Source organism: Peromyscus leucopus, chromosome 19, assembly GCF_004664715.2.
Source record: "Peromyscus leucopus breed LL Stock chromosome 19, UCI_PerLeu_2.1, whole genome shotgun sequence".
NCBI lineage: Eukaryota > Metazoa > Chordata > Mammalia > Rodentia > Cricetidae > Peromyscus > Peromyscus leucopus.
The window spans coordinates 52773932-52792528 of record NC_051079.1 but is presented as its reverse complement, the minus strand read 5'-3'; the positions used below and the strand labels follow the sequence as shown (position 1 = coordinate 52792528).

The window sequence follows — 18597 nt, the reverse complement described above, 5'->3', positions numbered from 1 at the left end:
CCCATCTCTAAATAACCATTAAAACAGCACCACCTGCCCCGATCCTCCCCAGCATGGCCTGCTTTTCATGACTTGCTTCTCTCTTCATGTAGTTCGTAATACCATATACATACATGCTGACTAAAAATACACTATGGTATACCAGCTATGTGTACACGGCATCTGCACATGTGCATGTTTTGACACATAACAAACAGTGTATGTTTCAAGCGTTCAGTTTGATTAGCACTAACACATGTGCGAGTCTAATGGAACCATTGACCGTGATCAAGATTCCTGGAGCCGCAGGAGATTTCTTCTGCCCCTTCACAATCCTACTGCCTTCCTGCCCCTGTCCTCCCAACCATCCTGAGAAGGTAAACCATATGTGCTTTCTGTCCTCATAGACAGGTTTATCTTTTGTAGAACTTTCTGCAAACGAGATTGTATGGCGTGTTCTCTTGTCTCTGTCTTCTCCCCCTCCCCCGCCCCCCTCACCAACCCCCCATAATCATCTCAAACATCATCCTGGTTGTTTAGTGTATGGTAAGTTCATCCCTTTTGCCACATTCCCACATTTCAGTGTTCAGAGGTACTACAGTGTATTAGTCTGTCCACCTGTTTATAGACATCTGGGATCTTCCCGGTAGTGATGCATATTTATCTGCAACTTTGTTGATAGTGACTCTCTGCCTCCTGGTGTGGGACTCACATGGACTGCAAGTGTCGTGGGAGCTAAGACTTGTCCTGTCTGTTCCAGCACCAAGCGCAGTGTCTCTTCGTTGGCAATCAATAAAGTTTTGTGGCCTGCTTACAGTTGTAGCCAGTGGTTTTTTTTTTGTTTGTTTTGTTGTTTTTGCTCTGTTCTTCAGAGGCTTGCCCAGAGGGAGGGCAAGAGCTGTTCCACACTTAGCTACCCAAGTCTGGGAATATGATTTGAGTTACGGTGGCCTCCTGGTGGTTGGCTATCAGTATTTTGTAGAGATGGCCGTTTAAAGGCATTATGAAGACTGACTCACTTTCAAAGGTGCCCCACCATCCCCCCCGCTGTAACCACAGAGCACCACTGTGTCAGCCGCCCTTGTCATCATTGGAGCAGCAGGGTAAGGAGCCCTCGGCTATTCTGTGGCTGCCCCTTTCTGTTCCTGTCATCCTGCATCCCCTGGGCTGCTGCCCCAGCAGGTGGACGACGTTCTTCCTCCAATTAGAGTTGCCGGTTATCTCTAGCCGGCCTCCTGCCAGCTGCCACACTGTCCCCACTGTTCCCCCCGTGCCCCCCCCCCCCCGCTGTTTATCTCTTCGCCTGACAGCTGCTGTTTTGCCCTCATTTACCTAGTGGGTACCAGATGACGGCAAGGCTGACACACGAGGTGCTTGGTTAGGAAGTTAAAATTGGTCTCGGCGGGCATCGCGGCGGGCACCGCGGCTGCCCTGGACAGAGCAGCAGGCAAAGAGAAGCAATTAAGCTGGGATTGACTTCCCCCTTGCTCAGAGCAGGTCTGAGCCAGCTTTTTACAATCTTACCATATTTGTCATCACGGCCGTCATTGTTATTATTAGTGGTGCTGGGGACGGAACTTAGGGTCCCACAGGTTAGCTAAGCCAGCCTCTGTGATGAGAGAGTTCTCAGTTCCGGTTTTCTCCTCCTTCCTCCCTGGATCCAGTAATTAGTTTTGATATTTATTTGCTTGCTTTTTAAAAGCAACATCGATTCTGAACAGTCATGGGTTTATATATATATATATGTGGCAGCTTGCAGGCAATGACCGGGAATGCAACCCAACTTGAGCAGTAACCTAAGTGACAGCTGGCCGTCTAAAAATCTTTCACTTTTCTTGAGCTTGTGGTGTCAACAGAGCTGGGAGCAACTCTGACTTTGCTGATGGATTTCATCAGCATCAGCATCGCTAGGCGCTAGTTATCATGGCAGAAACCCATCGCCAGCCCTAGACCTAGCCTATCCAAGCCTGAACTTGAACAAGACCTCAGGGGGTTCACGAGAACGGTTAAACTCAAGAAGCCCGTGAACTGAGGATTGTTGACTTCTGCTATCCACAGTACTGGGACGCTCAACACCGATGCTCAACCTCTCCTACGCCCCAGTTACGCTTTGGTTGGTCAAATCCCATTGGTTTGGCTCACTTGTTACACTCTAACCCCCAACTGTGAAAGTGTATGTGTGTGTGATATGTGTAAGTCTGTGTGTGTATTGTCCAGGAATGTGGGTATTCAAGGGTCACGGCACACATGTGGAGGTCAGAAGACAACCTTTGTGTGTTGGTCCTCAACTTTCCACCTTGTTTGAGACTATGCATAAGGCAGGTTAGACAGCCCATGAGCTTCTGGAGTTGCCCCTCTCTCCATCTTCCGTCTTCCTGTAGGAGCATGCTGGGATTTCAGACATTCTTTGTTGCTAGGTCTAGTTTTTATGTGGGTTCTGGGGGTCCAAATTCAGGTCATCAGGCTCGTGTAGCAAAGTTTTTACCTGCTAAGCCATCTCCCCAGTTCCCACCTTGGTATACTTTATAACTCAGTCCAGGCTCAGAGAGATCTCAGGACCCATACGAAGTAACAAAGCTAATTAGAATCAAGCTAGACTCGGAACCTAAATACTCTGTTTCCCAGGACCCCGAGTCCATGACATGGTTCACAAAAGCACATCTTACCGGAAGAACTTCCTGCAAATAAAGTTTACTAACATGCAGGCTGGAACACAGCACAATGGGAATGATAGCAGGACTTCCTCCAAACACGAGGATTCATTGAATGTCTACAATGTGCCAGGGACCATTCTAGAAACTGGTGACTCACTCATGTACACTAGAGTCCTGGATCTTCAGGGATAAGGGTAATATGAAGAGTCAGATACCTAACAAGCTAGCAAGTACATGATGTATCAGGTTAAAAAAAAAAAAAGGTAGGTAGAGGTAAGGTGGGCCAGGGAAGGTGGTCTCTCTGTGCACCATGAGCAGAGAGGTGGAGGGGGAAGAGGGAGGCTGATGCAGTAATCATCTGAGGGAAGAACATTCTCATCATGGTGAAGCTGGGAGTTGGGAACGCGTCAGATCACTGTCCATCTTAGCTTTATTAGCAAGCACTAGGTCCCAGAGAGAGATTCCTGTATTAAAAAAATAGGGTAGATAGATCCTGAAGAATGAGACCGAGGCTGGCTTCTGGGCTGCACATGCATGTGCACACATGTTCATGGAGGTCCACACATGTGGTATATCCACACAAACATACATATACATACATCAAAAATAAATTTTTTAAAAGCCCTTCTAATACTCAGCTGGGCTGGTAGCTGCTGACCCAGGAGGCTGGTCCTGCTTTGCACTTTGTAATGGTTAAATCCCTTAACCTGGTGTCATTTCCCAGTGCTGTAGATTCAGTTATTATCCAGAGCTGTTAAGAAGCTTACCTAGTGTCACCCAGCACATGGTCAGTTGTGACCCCAGGCATCACTGCTGCCGTCCCTTAGCCCCAGGTGCGCTTGGTGAAGAGTAAAAGCAGACCTGCCCTATAATTTACTTTCACATGATTCCTGATGTCCATGTCTCTTGTGTTATGCTCTATGTGGTAGCCCCTGGCTTCTGGGACTGCCACCCCAGTGCATTGTTTTGCAGACCCTCCCACATAACCCGATCAATCATCTACTGCTCTGGCCCATCTGCCCAGAATACCTCCCCTTCTATCCCACACAACCCAACTTTAATCCTTCCCACTGGGTTTGAGTTCCCCGTGCTGGCTGCACTCCCTGAAGATCTAGGCCACCTTGACCTCTCCCCTGCTAACCACCAGAAGCCTCAGCATGCCTTTTGGAATTTGATGACACTCAGGTTTGTAAAGCATGCACAGTCTCATTTCATTCCTGAAGTAGTAGCTCAGCTCCCCGATCGGAGCAAATAAATCTTATGCTAATTTTTAAAATTTCCATCATCAAGTCCTGTGGCATATGCTGGGAAGGCAGTGTGGATTATATTTGAGAATTGGGTGTTTCTGCTCCAATACAGAACAAGAGCCTTCCCTCCCCACCCCTGGTCAGTGGTCTACAATGTACATCTGAGCATCTTACAGAACTGTCTTCCCTTCTGACCTGAATGGATCTTTAATCTGCTTTCCCGTGAACTGGAGCCTGAGGTCTACACCCCTTAGCGCAGGATAGAAAACATTTCCCCATCTTGACACTGCTGTTTCTTGGCAGGTGACCGTATCTCTTGATTCACCTGGGTCAGCTTCGATTTTTCCAGCATGGCTTCGCATCTCTATCCATTGTTTGGAGGTGTTAAGATGATCCCTGTGCACTCTTTAATGCGCCCTGGGAGATAGCTCAAACAAAGACCCGAGGTTTTGATCCCTAGAACTCAGGTTTAAAAAAAAAAGTTGGACATGGTGGCCCATGTTTATAATCCCAGTGCTGAGGAGGTGGAGACATGGGCCTCTGGAGCTCACTGGCCAGCCAGGCTAGCCTCGTCAGCAAACTCCTGACTCAAAATCCAGGTGGACGTCTTCTGAGTACTGACACCTAAGGCTGACCTCCGGCCTCCACACACACATGTGTCTGCACCCCTGAATGTGCCTACACACACACACACACACACACACACACACACACACACACACACACACACGCGCGCGCGCACGCGCGCGCTCACACACACTGGTTAAAATCAAGTGTCCTGATTGAATAGTAAATGGTGGTATTTCCCTATGTGCCCATCTGTCGCTGTCCCTTACTTTAAATAAGGAATGGTCAAATGTTTGCTGGTGAACTCCTGGATGTTTCCTCCCTTTCTCAGTTCTTCTGTCTCGGTTGATCTCTCTACTCTCCCAGTCCCCAACAAATGCCATCTTTCCTTTCAAAACCAGACTAGGCATTTCCTAGACCTGCTTTAAGCTACCCAGGAAACCTTTACTCTCTCTCTTGCCCAGAGTCCATGCAGTGGGCATGATTTTTAGTGACCCTTAGTAGGCACTGCCTGTATTTTCAGCTATCTGTATAGACATTTCATTTCCCTTATCAGATGGGAAGGTAGGGCCTATTGAAACTGTCTAGGAATTAAGCATTTTTTTTTCTGCCTAGTGGCTAACACACTGTGGTGGTTTGCAATGATAATGTTTCCCACAGGCTCAGACGTTTGAATGCTTTGTCCCTAGCTGGTGGCACTGTTTGGGTAGGCTTAGGAGGTGTGGCTTTGCTGGAGGAAGTGTGTCACTAGGACACGCTTTGGTGTTTCAAAGCCACACACCATCCCCAGTTTGCTCTCTGCTTCCTGCAGAGAAGTTCAGCTTCCAGTTCTAACCACCATGTCTCCACTCTGCCATCATGGACTTTTATTCCTCTGGATCAGTCATCCCAAATCAACTGTTTCTTCTCTAAGTTACCCTGGTCCTAGCATTTTATCACAGCAATAGAAGAGTAACCAACACACACACACACACACACACACACACACACACACACCAATCTGTATAATAGACATTCCCCATCTGGGTCACTGAAGACAAGTCACATCGTCTCTGGGTCTCAAATCCAACATCTATAAAATATATCATTTTTTTTTTTCAATCTACGAGGAAAGACGAAACCTCATTTTCAAGCATGTAGCGCAGGATTACTAGAGGGATTGAGGCAAGCAAGACACAGGAAGATCACCCAGAGATCAGCGTCCTCAGGAAGCCACCGCCTCTTGGGCTGAAGAAACAATGGAAAGAGTAAGGACTAGGTTCCTCACGGACTAGAGGTTGGCCCCTAGTGGGTGGTCCCTGCGACCCGAAGCTGCCAAAGACACACAACCGGGGAAGATGCCCAAGGCTGGCTCCTCCCTTCCTCCCATCCTCTAATTCCCTGTCTCTCTTTGGTCAGATACAGCAAAAATTCAGCCACCCGGGATCCAGGGTGGCTCAGCCACAAAGGGTCAGCCCTGGTGTCACAGAACAGAATAACAGAAAGACAGATGTGGCAGAGGGCCAAACGGGTCTGGTCACAGATCCGAGCTTCCTTCTAGCTCTTTAGTTGTATGATGGTTCAACACACTGGTTGAATAAATTGTGGAACGGATTAGTAAATATATGATCAATGATTTCCTCCTTTACTTTAAAATGTCCCTAGCTGCTTATAGAAAACACAATGAGGAAGTTCTGTGTGTCTTTAGTATTGTAATTTTATTTCTATGACAAGCACAGGCACTAGGCTTGGAAAAATCCAACATCTTGGGCTGAGGGTATAGTTCAGTGGGACAGCATGTACTAAATATGCACAAAGCCCTAGGTTTAATCTCCAGCATGGAAGAAGGAGGAGAAGGAGAGGAAGAGGATGACAATAGCGATGTTGAGGAGGAAGAAATCACCGAGTTCTGTCTCCTTCCTTTAGCTCTTTTGGATAAATCAATGGATCACTGACAGCAGCAGCAAGCCTTAGGTATTAAAATACAGACACAGGACGCCCTTAACCTGGTTCTGTGACAAGGCAAGGACACAGATGTCATCGTGGAGTTATTTATTGAGCTATGTCCTCTCTTCTCTCCTCGTGGCATGCCTAGGCAAGGCTCAGGCAATCCACAGCCTGAGGTGAAGACCCTGCAGACATTTCCTTCCCAGCTCTTGCTCTCCTCCACTGGAGAGTGGGGCGTACAGTGAAGTGGAATGGCCCTGGCCCAGGGCGGTGGCTCAACACTCAAGCTCTAGAGGGAGTCTAAGTTTTATCTCTAGCCAGGAGGCGCAGTTTGATTTTTCAGCGATGGGTGGGAGGATGGCTTGGCATCAGGGAAACGGCCCCAGAGCTGACATCAAGGAAGAGCAGCAGCTATAACGGGGATATAACAACAGGGATAACCCACTTTTCAACTCACATGGGAATCCCTGTTCCGATGTTGTGCGTTTCAGACAGGATCTCATGTGCCCCAGACTGGCCCCCAACTTACTATGAATTTGAGGATGACCTTGAATTTTGATCCTCTTCCCTCTACCTACCAAGGGCTAGAATTACAGGTGTGTACAGCCCTGTGTGCTGGCTTATTTTAAGTCAACTTGACACAAGCTAGAGTCATTGGAGAGGAGGGAGCCTCTGTTGACAGAATGCTTCCATAAGATCATGGCTGTAGGCAAGCCTGTAGGACATTTTCTTATTAGGGACCCATGGTGGAGGGCCCAGCACTTGGTTGGAGGTGCCATCCCGGGGCTGGTGGCCCTGGGTTTCTATAAGCAAACTTGTTGGGCAATTCAATGACGAGCAAGTCAGAAAGCAGCGCTCCTCCATGGCCTCTGCATCAGCTCCTGTCTCCAAATTCCTGCCCTGTTTGAGTTCCCGTCCTGCCTTCCTTCAATGATGAACAGTAATATGGAAGCATAAGCCAAAGAAACTATTTCCTCCCCAACTTGCTTCTGGTTCATGGTGTTTCATCACAGCAACAGTGACCATGACCCGAAGGAGTTTCTGGGATTGGTCTCCTCCCCATCCCATCCCATTGATGCAGGCAGCCTTCTCCTGTTCCCAGTTCAATCACACCTGCCCATATTTTAACCTCTGAATCAGAATCTCTGGGCATGGAGTCCAGGCATAAGTTTGCTTATGCTTATTTTACATAAATGTAAATATATAAAATCTGTCCTCTGCACTGTGCTGATAAATTGGTTGATACCTCTGAGACCAATCAGGGCAGCAGTCCCACACTGTATTAGCTGCTGTAGAATGCATCACTGCCGTATAGCTGTGGTTAAAAGTCAATGGAGTATTATTTAACACCAACCTCTGTGAATATGTAAAACTTGACCAATTTTATTAGATCTTAATAACTCAGTAAAACCCCTTTTTAATAACTATATTAAAAGACAATACATACTCACACACACAAAAAAATCACTGCTGGTCTCCCTGAAGGTATGACCAAAAGCATATGCCTTATTATCCAATTTGCAAGTTAACTAGCCACTTGTTTTACAGAGTATGGTTTTACTTTTAAAAAAATCAACAATGGACAGGAACTGGGGTGTATGTGGCTCAGTGTGTAAAACATTTGTTGTGCAAGTGTGAAAACCTGACCTTAGATCCTCAGAACCTACATGAAGCTGGGCAGAGTAACCCATGTCTAACCCCAGTGTGTCTGCAGAAGATGGGTGGTGGATACAGGCGTCCCTGGAAGCCTGCAGGCCAGCTAGCCTATGCCACAGTGATCAACAAGAGACCCTGTTTCAAACAATGTGCAAGACAAAGGACCAACAGCTCAGATTACCCTCTGACCTCTACACGCCTGTACTACACACAATCACATGCACACTTCAAAAAATGACAAATAATGTTTGGCAGATATCTTCTCAGAAAAACGGGCTTCAAGGAAAACTAAAAATATCTGGTGCTGACGATAAAATTCGGATTTCCCAACCCTTTCCATTCAGTATTCAGCGACTTTCTGAACTAGAACATTCCAGTTTCCTCAGACATTCTTCTTGCCCCCTAAGCTCTCCTCTCTTCTGACATTCGTCTCCTGTGTGTCCATGTGAGGGCGGATTCTCTGCACCTGCTAGAACAGTGTATTGCATCACACTGGATGCCCAAACCGATCCAAATCCCTGGCTGTGTTCCGTGAAGCCTCATGTTAAAGACACCTAGGAAAGTGTAAAACAATGTCCTTCATAAAATGTTACCTTGTTTTTGGAAGACATGCTTAGTTTTTCTAAACATGTTATATATGATAAAGTATGACAGATTAATTTTGAAATGAATAAATAAATATTTGAATTTTCTCATTTCTCAGTTTGATGTAATATTGACAGACACAAGCTACATTAACAAAAGTGCTTTGAATCCTCAGTCATTGGAGTCTTGATACCAAAACGGTTTTAGCATCTCTCGTATGATACAATTCTGGGGATACAAACCCAGAAATCTCATCTAGTTATGATAATTTGGACCTCTTTCCTTTAATAAGGAAATGATTAATATAGAAAGGACTTAGAGAATTGAAGTTAGGACTTCCCAACAGGGCAGAAGATGGCTATTGCCTCTCTCAGCTAAAGGGAAGGACACAGAAGGATGGAACTTGATGTACTGTTCAGGGAATTCCTTCTTGGTGCGTTTAGGAATCACTTTGGGGTCCACAGGCCTTTCTGCCAGCACTACCCACTGGCCTCACATCATTTTAGCTGGCTACCACTGACGTCCTTCCTTTGAGCTACCTTTCCCACTTCAGAATGCATGGCTCACTGAGGAGCCTGGTGATAGATATGAGATCGCACCCATCTCCTTGGCTCTCTTCAGCATTTAACACAATGCCAGGTATCAACAACACATGTTTCCCACAGGATTGCTAAGTGACAGAAGAGGGCGGAAACTTTGGATAGACATGCTTCATTTACACAACGGTTTCTCTCTACTGCACGGTTTCCTTTCTCTGAATGGCAGTTTTCTTGGAGCATACACGGACCTAGGCTTCAGAGTCCAAAGGCTCCACTGGCTTATCCCAATTACATGGTTTCTTCCCTTTATCATTATGGAGAAATTACTTAACTCGTTTGCACCCCAGTTTTGCATGCGGGGTGTAACTAGACCGTTTTCACACAGAAGCATCCAACAGATACTGGCATTTTGCCCAATGCTCTCCCCTTCTTCTGTGGGGTGCTTGAAGATAATGATCAAGGATACATCAACCATGACACAAAATTCAAATCAGCTATTAGCCAGTGGGAAGTTGGTTCTGCTTAGTCCAATTCCTTTCCTCTCCCCTCAATGAATGGAGGGAGGACTGGAAATTTGATATCAATTGAAAAAAGTGCTGTAAAATTATTTTTAACTAAACCATGACAATCCGATATATCCAATTTAGTTATGAACTTATTTTTAATATAGTTACTTTTGCCATTTTTTGGAATAAATCTGTATTTATTGTCTTTCCTTGATGCAAATGTACATTTTTAGACAGAACTAGAGTGGCTTTCAGTTTGCGATCATCCTGCCTCAGCTTCCCCAGGATTACGTGTGTGCTACCACACCTGGTTCCCCTTGGGTCTTAAGTATCAATTGCTCATCTTCTCTCTCAAGTGGTTCTGTGTGTCTCTTGGCCTTGCTTTCTTTTCAGTTCTCTCCACACTGGCCATGGTACCCTCAGGGTTTTCCTTGCATCAGCAGGTCAGAATATTTGATTTCCCTGGGATTTTTCCTGTTGTCCACAATGTTCTTTGATGCTCCCTGTAAACCCATAACCAAGGACAGATCTCAGGAATTCACAGAAAAGGCTCATGAAGGAAATGATGGGTATAATATGAAACCGCTGCAAAGGTCACTTTTCATCGGTTGAAAACTTGGTTTTGGCTGGAGAGAGCTGAGCCCAACTAATGAGGAAAGAAATTCAGTAGACTGCGGGTGGTGGCCAATGCATTAGAATGACTCCTATCTTTGAAAACATATTTTAGTTCCTCCATCTAGAAATGGTGATGTATGAAATTCAATGTTCTTTTTGAGAAAGTAATTATTTTACTTATTTGTTTTATGTGTATGGAGGTTTTGTCTCCATGCATGTCTGCGTACCATCTGAATGCCTGGAATCTGCGGAGGCCAAAAGAGGGCATCAGATCTCCTGGGACTGGAGTTACAGAAGGTTTGATGCCATGTGGATACCAGAACTTGGGCCCTCTGTAAGAGCAGACTATGCTATTTGCTGCTGAGCCGTCTCTTCAACCCTTGATTTAGGAATTCTAAATAGAGTTCTCAGAATCCCTCCCCCTCCGTTTTTGACTGTTGTTTGATACAGGGTCTTACTTTGTAGTCCAGTGTGGCTTTGAACATGCTGCCGCCCGTTATTTCAGCCTTCCCGGTGTTAGAGTTACAGGTGTAAGCCATCACACCTGTCAAGTTGTCAGGGTGTTTAGACACACACTGGGAAACTAAAGGATGCTTCCACATTCTTGAAGACTACTCCGGCAATGAGTTTTCTGCTTGATGAAGCCCCCTCACGCTCTTCCAGACCTGAACAAGTTTGTGAAATAGACTGCTGCCCTGTGCTTATCTCCCCAAGCTGTTATTCAAGGCAGAGTGTAGGGCCTGGCCAAGATCAACCCATCTAGAAGCTGGTTAGCATCTAAACAAGGCATCCCTGAAGGTGTAACTGAATAGGTGAGTGAACACTATCCCCCAAACTCCCATGATTGAAGGCTTATGAACCTAAGTGGGGCAAGAAGGGAAGGGTTCCCTCCGGATGAGGAAGGACTCGGAACTACATACAGTGTCAGAACTACCTCTATCGAACTGTCTGCCTAACCCCTCCTGAGTTAGATAACTGTATGTATTCTACACAGAAAACAGTCGGTGAAAGTCTAAGCGTTCCATCTAAGTCCAGGCCAGACCCACAGCCCTTGCCTCCTGAAAATATGACTTCTGAGTTGGATAATGCACAGTGCAAGATAAGCAAGATCCCTCTGGGGCCAAACGGACTCAGTAAGAATGCACCTTGTGCAAGCGTCCCAAGCCTGTACTGGGGCTGCCAGGTCTTCGGAAGGATCCCAGCAGGGGATGAGTCAGTGTGGCTTGCCAGATGCAGGCTCCATGTGGCTCCAGTCAACAGAGGAAAGAGACGCAGGGGCACTGTCTCTCCCGGAACAGGGAGTGCAAGCTTAGTCTGATTCAGAGTTCTCCCTTGTTGGGCCAAAGCAGGCCACCTGGCTTGATCCGTGTGAGTCAAGGTGACATGTGGACACAGGTTTCCAGCCAGTGGAGCTCATGGCTGTGAGTTAGACTTTTTAGTCACATTAAGGAGGGAATGGCACCAACCGTCCTACATACCACCCATTGTGGTGGTGTTATAGTTTCTTGACAAGAAATACTACTTCTTGGAGGGAGGAAATGGGAGGGGACATGACAGTTACAGTCTCAAAAAGTAAAACTTTTTTTTTTTTTCAGTTATGTGCTTTCTTGGTATGGTCCTTAAAAAGAGCCACTGTCGGCACTGTGTGAGAACGTTGAGGTAGAATGCTTTTATTACCTGTGTAGAATGTCTCTCACACACAATGCTCTTTGAAATGCAGGAGAACTAGAGCTAACTTAAACAGCAAGATATATATATTTCTCAGTATTTCCAGAGCTGGCCATCTTCTTGAACACCAAGACGTGACAAATGTCGGTGAACAAATTCTCACTTACCTGTCTGTCCTCCTCCTAGCTGTACCCAGAGCGACGCCGCTGTTTATCAAGTCTCTGCAAGAAGCTGCGTGGGGATGATCTGCTGTTCGGCATCTGTCGAGGTCCAGCGTCTGCAGGACGCTCAGGTGTCTCCTGACCCAGGAGGAGGCAGGGATGCACCTGGCAAACGTGAAACAGAGCCACGTGAAGAAGAGAGCGTAAATCACTCGGACGAGAAATGGAGCCCTTGTAAGGAAGAAGAAAGTATGGCCCCGGGGGCTTGCATGCCAGCTGGTTCCTCCCCCCACGAATTCAACCACTCATGTTCACCCCAGATAGCGGCCAATTACGACTCTGGTGCTTCCAATTCTGAGAATCCTGTAGATGTTAAAGAGACAAGACGGGAGCCTTACAATTCAAATAACACGCAAGAAAATTCCTTGCATGCAAATAACACTACCGGAAACCAAGATGTATACCAGCACAGGACAGGGCACGGCACTGTCCCAGAGTTACTTGGTGATGGCCTACGTAGCAAAGGGTCTAATGAGAAGAGTGTCACCCCGAGTCATCAGAACCCCAAAGCACAGAAATACATCAGTTTCAGCCTTCCGCTGCCGGAGGCTACCCCGTGTCCTTACCCAGGTGACAGCACCTCCTTCATCATGCAGCCCGGCCCACAGGTTTCCAGCGAGGACTCTGACAGTGACTATGAACTTTGCCCAGAGATAACCCTAACCTACACGGAGGAGTTTTCAGATGATGACCTGGAGTATTTGGAATGTTCCGATGTTATGACGGATTACTCTAATGCCGTCTGGCAAAGGAGCCTGCTGGGGACTGACCGAGTTTTTTTATTAGAAAGCGATGACGAAGAGATGGAATTCAATGAGTGTGGCCTGGGTGGGCGTGAGCCTCTCCTTAGTGAAATGGGTCGTGGGCCTCAGGTGTCGGGTGACATGGGGCCTAGGAATGCCACCACTGGCTTGTGTAGTTATCACTCACAACCCCGGGAAGTGGGGGTCAGGAGCAGTGGAACCTCCAGGCACAGTCCCTTACCCCGGCATGCAGCAATGACTCTCACTCTGGGACCTCACCAGGATGGAACAGCTAAAATGACTGAACCGGGGAGGGCTCCGCTCCCTACTGCTTCCGAGGCTGTTGAAAATGATTGTCCAGGAATTCGGGGAGAAACCAGAGACAAGCCTGAAGCAGCAGAGGAATTCTCCGGTGACAGTCTGCAAACCATGGATAAGGGAGAGGCAGAGGCAGAGGCAGAGGTGAAGCCCTTGTTGGGAGGTTAGACAAGTCAGAGGTGAAGCAGGGTCTGAAAAGCCTGGCTGGGGAAAGATCTGAGGAAAAGCACCCAGGCAGCAGGAAAACTGCCCCGAGACCCACCAGGGCGAGGCGGCCCGGAGTGAAGGCTAATGCCAAGAAGCAGCTGCTGAAAGACAGTGCCCCCAAAGGCACGCTTGATCCGCTCCCCAAGGAACCGACTAGGCACCCCTTAACCGGGAGCTATGGACAAGAGACCACACACACCGAGGCAGGAGCTCCTGGCTGGAATTCCCACTTCCATGCAGAACTGTGTATTCCGCTTCCTGCAGAGCAAGGCTCCAAAACCCCTGGACCACCAGCGGACCCACATCCGAAAGAAGGGGACACATGCTTTGAGGGAGAAGCGGAATTGCTTAATACATTATCTGAAGCAAGCCAGATTTCAGACCAGACTGATCATCTTCAGGTAAGACCTGTTTTGTTTTGTTTTCACACTGCAAGAGGAAAGGTAGTGTGTGTGTGTGTGTGTGTGTGTGTGTGTGTGTGTGTGTGTGTGTGTGTGTTCGTCACTTCACACTCATAATTCTTGCACTATAATGTTAATCAAAATAAATATCCCAGGGCCGTCGGGGTACTTGTGAAAGACAGCTGCTGTTTCGGCAGCTAGGAAGGAAATCTGGCTTTGAAAAAAGGCCCAGATAAACCCCGAGCCATGCTAATTATAGCAGAAGAGTGATAGGGTAAGAGCACTAATGGGATTCTGGACAGCTGGAAAAAGAAACCTGAGATTTTGCCGACTGCATGTGTTTTACTAGGGCAGTGTTCGCTATTCTGAAAGTTTCTCAAGTCAGTGTTCAAGGGGGAGCCTTTGGAGGGAGGGGGAGCCCATTCATTCGGGTCATTTTTTTTCAGGAACACTTTGAAAATGGTAGACTTTGGTCAGATACATAATGCAAGGGGCAGGCTTTCGGTGGGACTGGAAAACGTCCAGGATCCACTCGCCACACTGGAGGAAGCAGGCAAAGCTGATCTTGCTGCGCGATGCAAGGCTTTTGATTGGGTGTTTGCCTTACTTTGCTTTTCCTTAGACCACAAGGTATAAAAGAGGCTAAGAAAATGCCAAAAAGAAAAAGTATTATCCTTTAATAATGGTTTGGGTATGATTTTCAGTTCTGATTTGAAAGAGACGGGATTATAGAAATACTTAATGCTTATAGAGTATTATGTTTCATATACTTGTATTTTTAATTATGTAGTTTTATAACAAGTTTTGGACTGATGGTATACTATGGTCAAGATTTGGATTTTGGAAACAAATGTCTTTAGAAATGTCTATATGTCTGTATGTGTGTTTGTATCCATGTATCCATCCATCTATCTATTTATCCATCCATCCATCCATCCATCCACCCATCCATCTATCATAATTATTACTATTATTACCAATTTATTATACTTCTTATTATTCCCAAACTTGTAGAGACACTGATACTTCTTGCTCCCTGGGAATCTATATCAGGAATCTGGTATTATTTTTCATAGAAGACTAAGCACTCCAAAGAAATAGTCCCTAATGCGAATTAACTGAACTCAATGCGAGGAAATATATAAACCCGCGCTCTGGATTTCTAAAGTTCCAGTCATAAAATAGCCAAAGTACAAATGGCGGACCTGAGCTCTAGATGAGCCAGTCGCTCTGTTCTGCTGGTGAAATTTGGCCAGGTGAGGCCACCTTTTCTCCTTCCCACAGACAAACCAGCTTGGTCCACTGTGTTCCTTAAACATCTCACTGATGGGCTCACACACCATGGCGACCGGTCTCTGCACATGACCGGTGCGTGGAGGAGGTTTGGCTAACGGTTAGTTTCAAGTGTCGGTGTTAACCTTTTCCTGTCACTAAACACAGAACATGTCCCTTTCTAGTCATCAATGCCCTATCTTTTCCAGCTAAGGCCCCTTCCTACAGTTGTTTGTGCCGTGAGAACGTGTCCCCTCAAAGATGACTTTTCCTCTTAGAGCATGGGGCAAGACGAGGGGACTCACGTGGGATAAGTGGAAGGGAAGGGGGCAGTTGACAATGTCGGCTTCAGACATCCCTGTGGGGAGGAAGGAAGGAACCCTGCTTTCCTCAGTTGTGCTCTAACCTGAATTGGAGATGACAGCATCTGCGACCAGCAAGTTCCCTGGCTTACTGAAAATGCAGCTAAATTAAATGCACAGACTCGGGGACCAAGCCTACCATGGTCCACCTGTCAGAGTTCTCTGAGAATCCCTAGCCACCCCACCTTGACTGCTGTTTTGTTGTGTGATTAGGTGATTAATAAAACCCCTGAACTTTCCTGTTCAGAAAACTGACGGAAGAATTTGCGTTTTCAGCAGGGAGAGGGCCTGTGCCTCCCCTTGCAGGGGTCGGTAGCAGGGCTGATTTTTCACTCAAGGCACAGCAAGAAACCCAAATGGAAGTTGGACATTAAAGAGCAGTCCTAGGCAGCCTGAAGCAAAAGTGGGATGTTTGTGCCAGTGACATTTCTTCTCTTTAGATTAAAGCCAGATGATTTTTCCCTCTGGTATTGGCATATGTAAAAATGCAGATTCTTTTAGCCATGTGAAAAGTTCCTATTTAGTTACAGGAGATGTCTATATTTCTTACACACTATAAAACATGGCCGAGAGACAGCAAGTGGTTAATTTTTATTGTAAATATGGGAGTCACTGGGAATTATATGAAGCCCTGTAGAATATGGTGCAGGGGGAAATGACTTTTTCCCATAGCTAAGTCCAAAGACAGTTTCAATATTTATTCTGACTCTTGAAGTTTGGGCACCTCAGGATTTTTGAATGATTTAAAATCCTGCCTTAGGATTCATATTAATAGGATTCCCACCCTCGAGTCTAGTCTGATCCACTTACCTCGAGCTGTCCTTTTGTGGGAAGTGACTGGCAGCTTATCTTTTAGCATTTTATCTTCGTCTGTAGATCAGGTTTAGCCTTCTGGGGAACATTGCATGCCTCTAATTGCCTGTGTTACTCTGCAAGGTCCTCTTGCAGAATCCGTCCCGTGTGACACATGGTCTCCAGGTGTCTCTACTCTCTGTCATTCCCGTGTCTTTCACATTGCAAAGCCATCTTGTCAGGCATTGTCTTGAAATAGTTACTGACCCGGGCTAGGATTGGAAAGCCCCCAGTTTCTCTACATTTATGGAAGGCTCCAAAGCTCCTTCCAGTTTGGGAGTGGAAAAATGGAGAAGGGTACCCCGGGCTAACTTGAATCCTCGTCAAGGAGCACACCGCCAAACTCTTCATCTTGGTTTTGAGCTCATGCTCTTGATCCAAGGCCTGAAAATCTGCCCATCTTAAGTTTCTTTCCCCAGCCACACTGGAGTAAGCTCACCCACGCCGTGAAGGCAGAAGTGTTGTGTGGGCCTCGCTTCACCCCAGAGAGACTTGCATTTCTTTTTGAAATTGAGACTCAAATGTACAGTATGGGTGTGTGTAGTCTTGGGTCCCGGGGGAGGGGGAGATCTTGCTGATGAGGAATTAGCACTAATCATAGAAAGTGAGCCAACTACCATGGTGAAGCCAAATTTGTTTGGTGTATGTTGTATCAAGGGTTAGGCCCCCACTCACCAAGTGAATAAGTAACCACACAGTAGGAGGTTTACTACCTGGTTAGGTAGGGTTCCAGTGATTATTGATTACTTCATAGTTTTTATTTTCTTGAGCACATCCTTTTATTATCTCCACATGTGAGACGCTGCTGTCTGTCAACTGTCTACAGAGAGGATGCCCTTCCATGGGCTCTTCTCGCCCTGGGAATGGGTTGGTTTATTCTAAAGCCTAGCTGCAAAAACTGTGGGTTGTGACCCCATAATGAATGTGGGGGTCAGGAAAAGTTTAGCAATGGCAAAAGGTCTCTGAACATGCAGCAACCAAAAATTAATTCAAAATCACGTCCATTAGTTACATTATAGACATTAATATAATTACACATATAATATAGACATAATTACATCATATACATTAATACGCCCGGATTCAGGGGTGTTGCTGACTGTAGTGGTCCATGTTGCACTGTGGGATGTTGCTGCAGCAGCTGGTTCCGGACACACACACGGGCAGTTGGTTGCTGGGCATGCCATCACACCACACGGCACCAACCAATGCCGCCAAAGCACCTCAGCTCAGGTGGAGGTTATGTATCTCAAGAACTGTAGGCTCTAACTGTACATAAAACATTTTCTGCTCATATAGAAATCAGAATAAATATGGAAACCAAGACTTTTCATATTTCCCTACTCAAATTTTCAACATCAACATATCAAATTGGCTTATCTTTAGATTGTATTGTGCTGTGATGTTTGTCTTCCTGACTTGAATGTCATTAAAAAAAAATCCATGGGGGACTGTGGAGATGGCCCAGTCAGTAAAGTGCTTATTGAATAAGCATGAGGACCGGGATTTGATCTCCAGCACCTGTAAAGGCTGGGGGTGCCTATAATTCCAGCACTGGGGAGGTAGAGACGGAAAGGTCCTTGGGGCTTGCTGGCCATCTAGTACAACTGAAGTCACAAGCTCTAGCTCCTGAGAGACTTTCTAAAAATAAAATAAAATATAGGGCTGGGAAGATGGTCTGTAGTTAAGAGCACCTGCTGCTCTTGCAGAGGACCTGAGTTCAAGGTTGCTCACAGCTCCAGTGGGTCCTATGCCTTTGACCTCGGCAGGAATCTGCACTTACATGCACATACCCCCCTCATACGCATACACAGAATTTTAAAAAATTAAAATAAATCTTAGATATATTAAGGTAAAGAGTGACTGAAGAAGATACTTGATGTTAGCCTTTGGCCTCCACACATGGGCATGCGTACTCCCATCAATATGAACACACATGCACACACAAATCCTTAAATAAATTTTAGCTTGAGGTTAGGACAGAATATACAACATTTTTTTTCTCCCCAGGAAGAACTCTAAAATAATTTTGCCACGTTACATATTTATGCAAAGTGGTGGTCTCACCATTGACTGGTATAAATCAAAATGTCTCTTAACTCTGAAAATCATGGAAGATACTTTCTAGCAGTATCAAGTAGTCAACCAAGATTTCATTCCTTAGGGGAAATTAGTCAGGCGTGGCTGTCTCATTAGTATGTAAATTTACTTTTATCTTTAATAAGTGGTAAGATACTTTACTTTATGGTGTATTATCAGTGAATGCCTGGTTTGTGTCG

The 18597-nt window shown here is 46.1% G+C and overlaps 1 protein-coding gene and 1 long non-coding RNA gene across 2 annotated transcripts in view; one reads left to right on the top strand and one right to left on the bottom strand.

The window, feature by feature from the left end:
* Window positions 1-12191, bottom strand: part of LOC119086285 — a 44100-nt gene extending 31909 nt beyond the window's left edge. Inside the window, exon 1 of the long non-coding RNA XR_005089536.1 lies at window positions 12110-12191. This is a non-coding gene — a long non-coding RNA (uncharacterized LOC119086285). The remainder of the gene's footprint in view (window positions 1-12109) is intronic.
* Alpk2 (alpha kinase 2) overlaps window positions 1-18597 on the top strand; it is a 159550-nt gene that overhangs the window by 33164 nt on the left and 107789 nt on the right. Inside the window, 1 exon segment of the mRNA XM_037197175.1 lies at window positions 12129-13356. Within this exon segment, the coding sequence (XP_037053070.1) occupies window positions 12129-13356 (1228 nt within the window).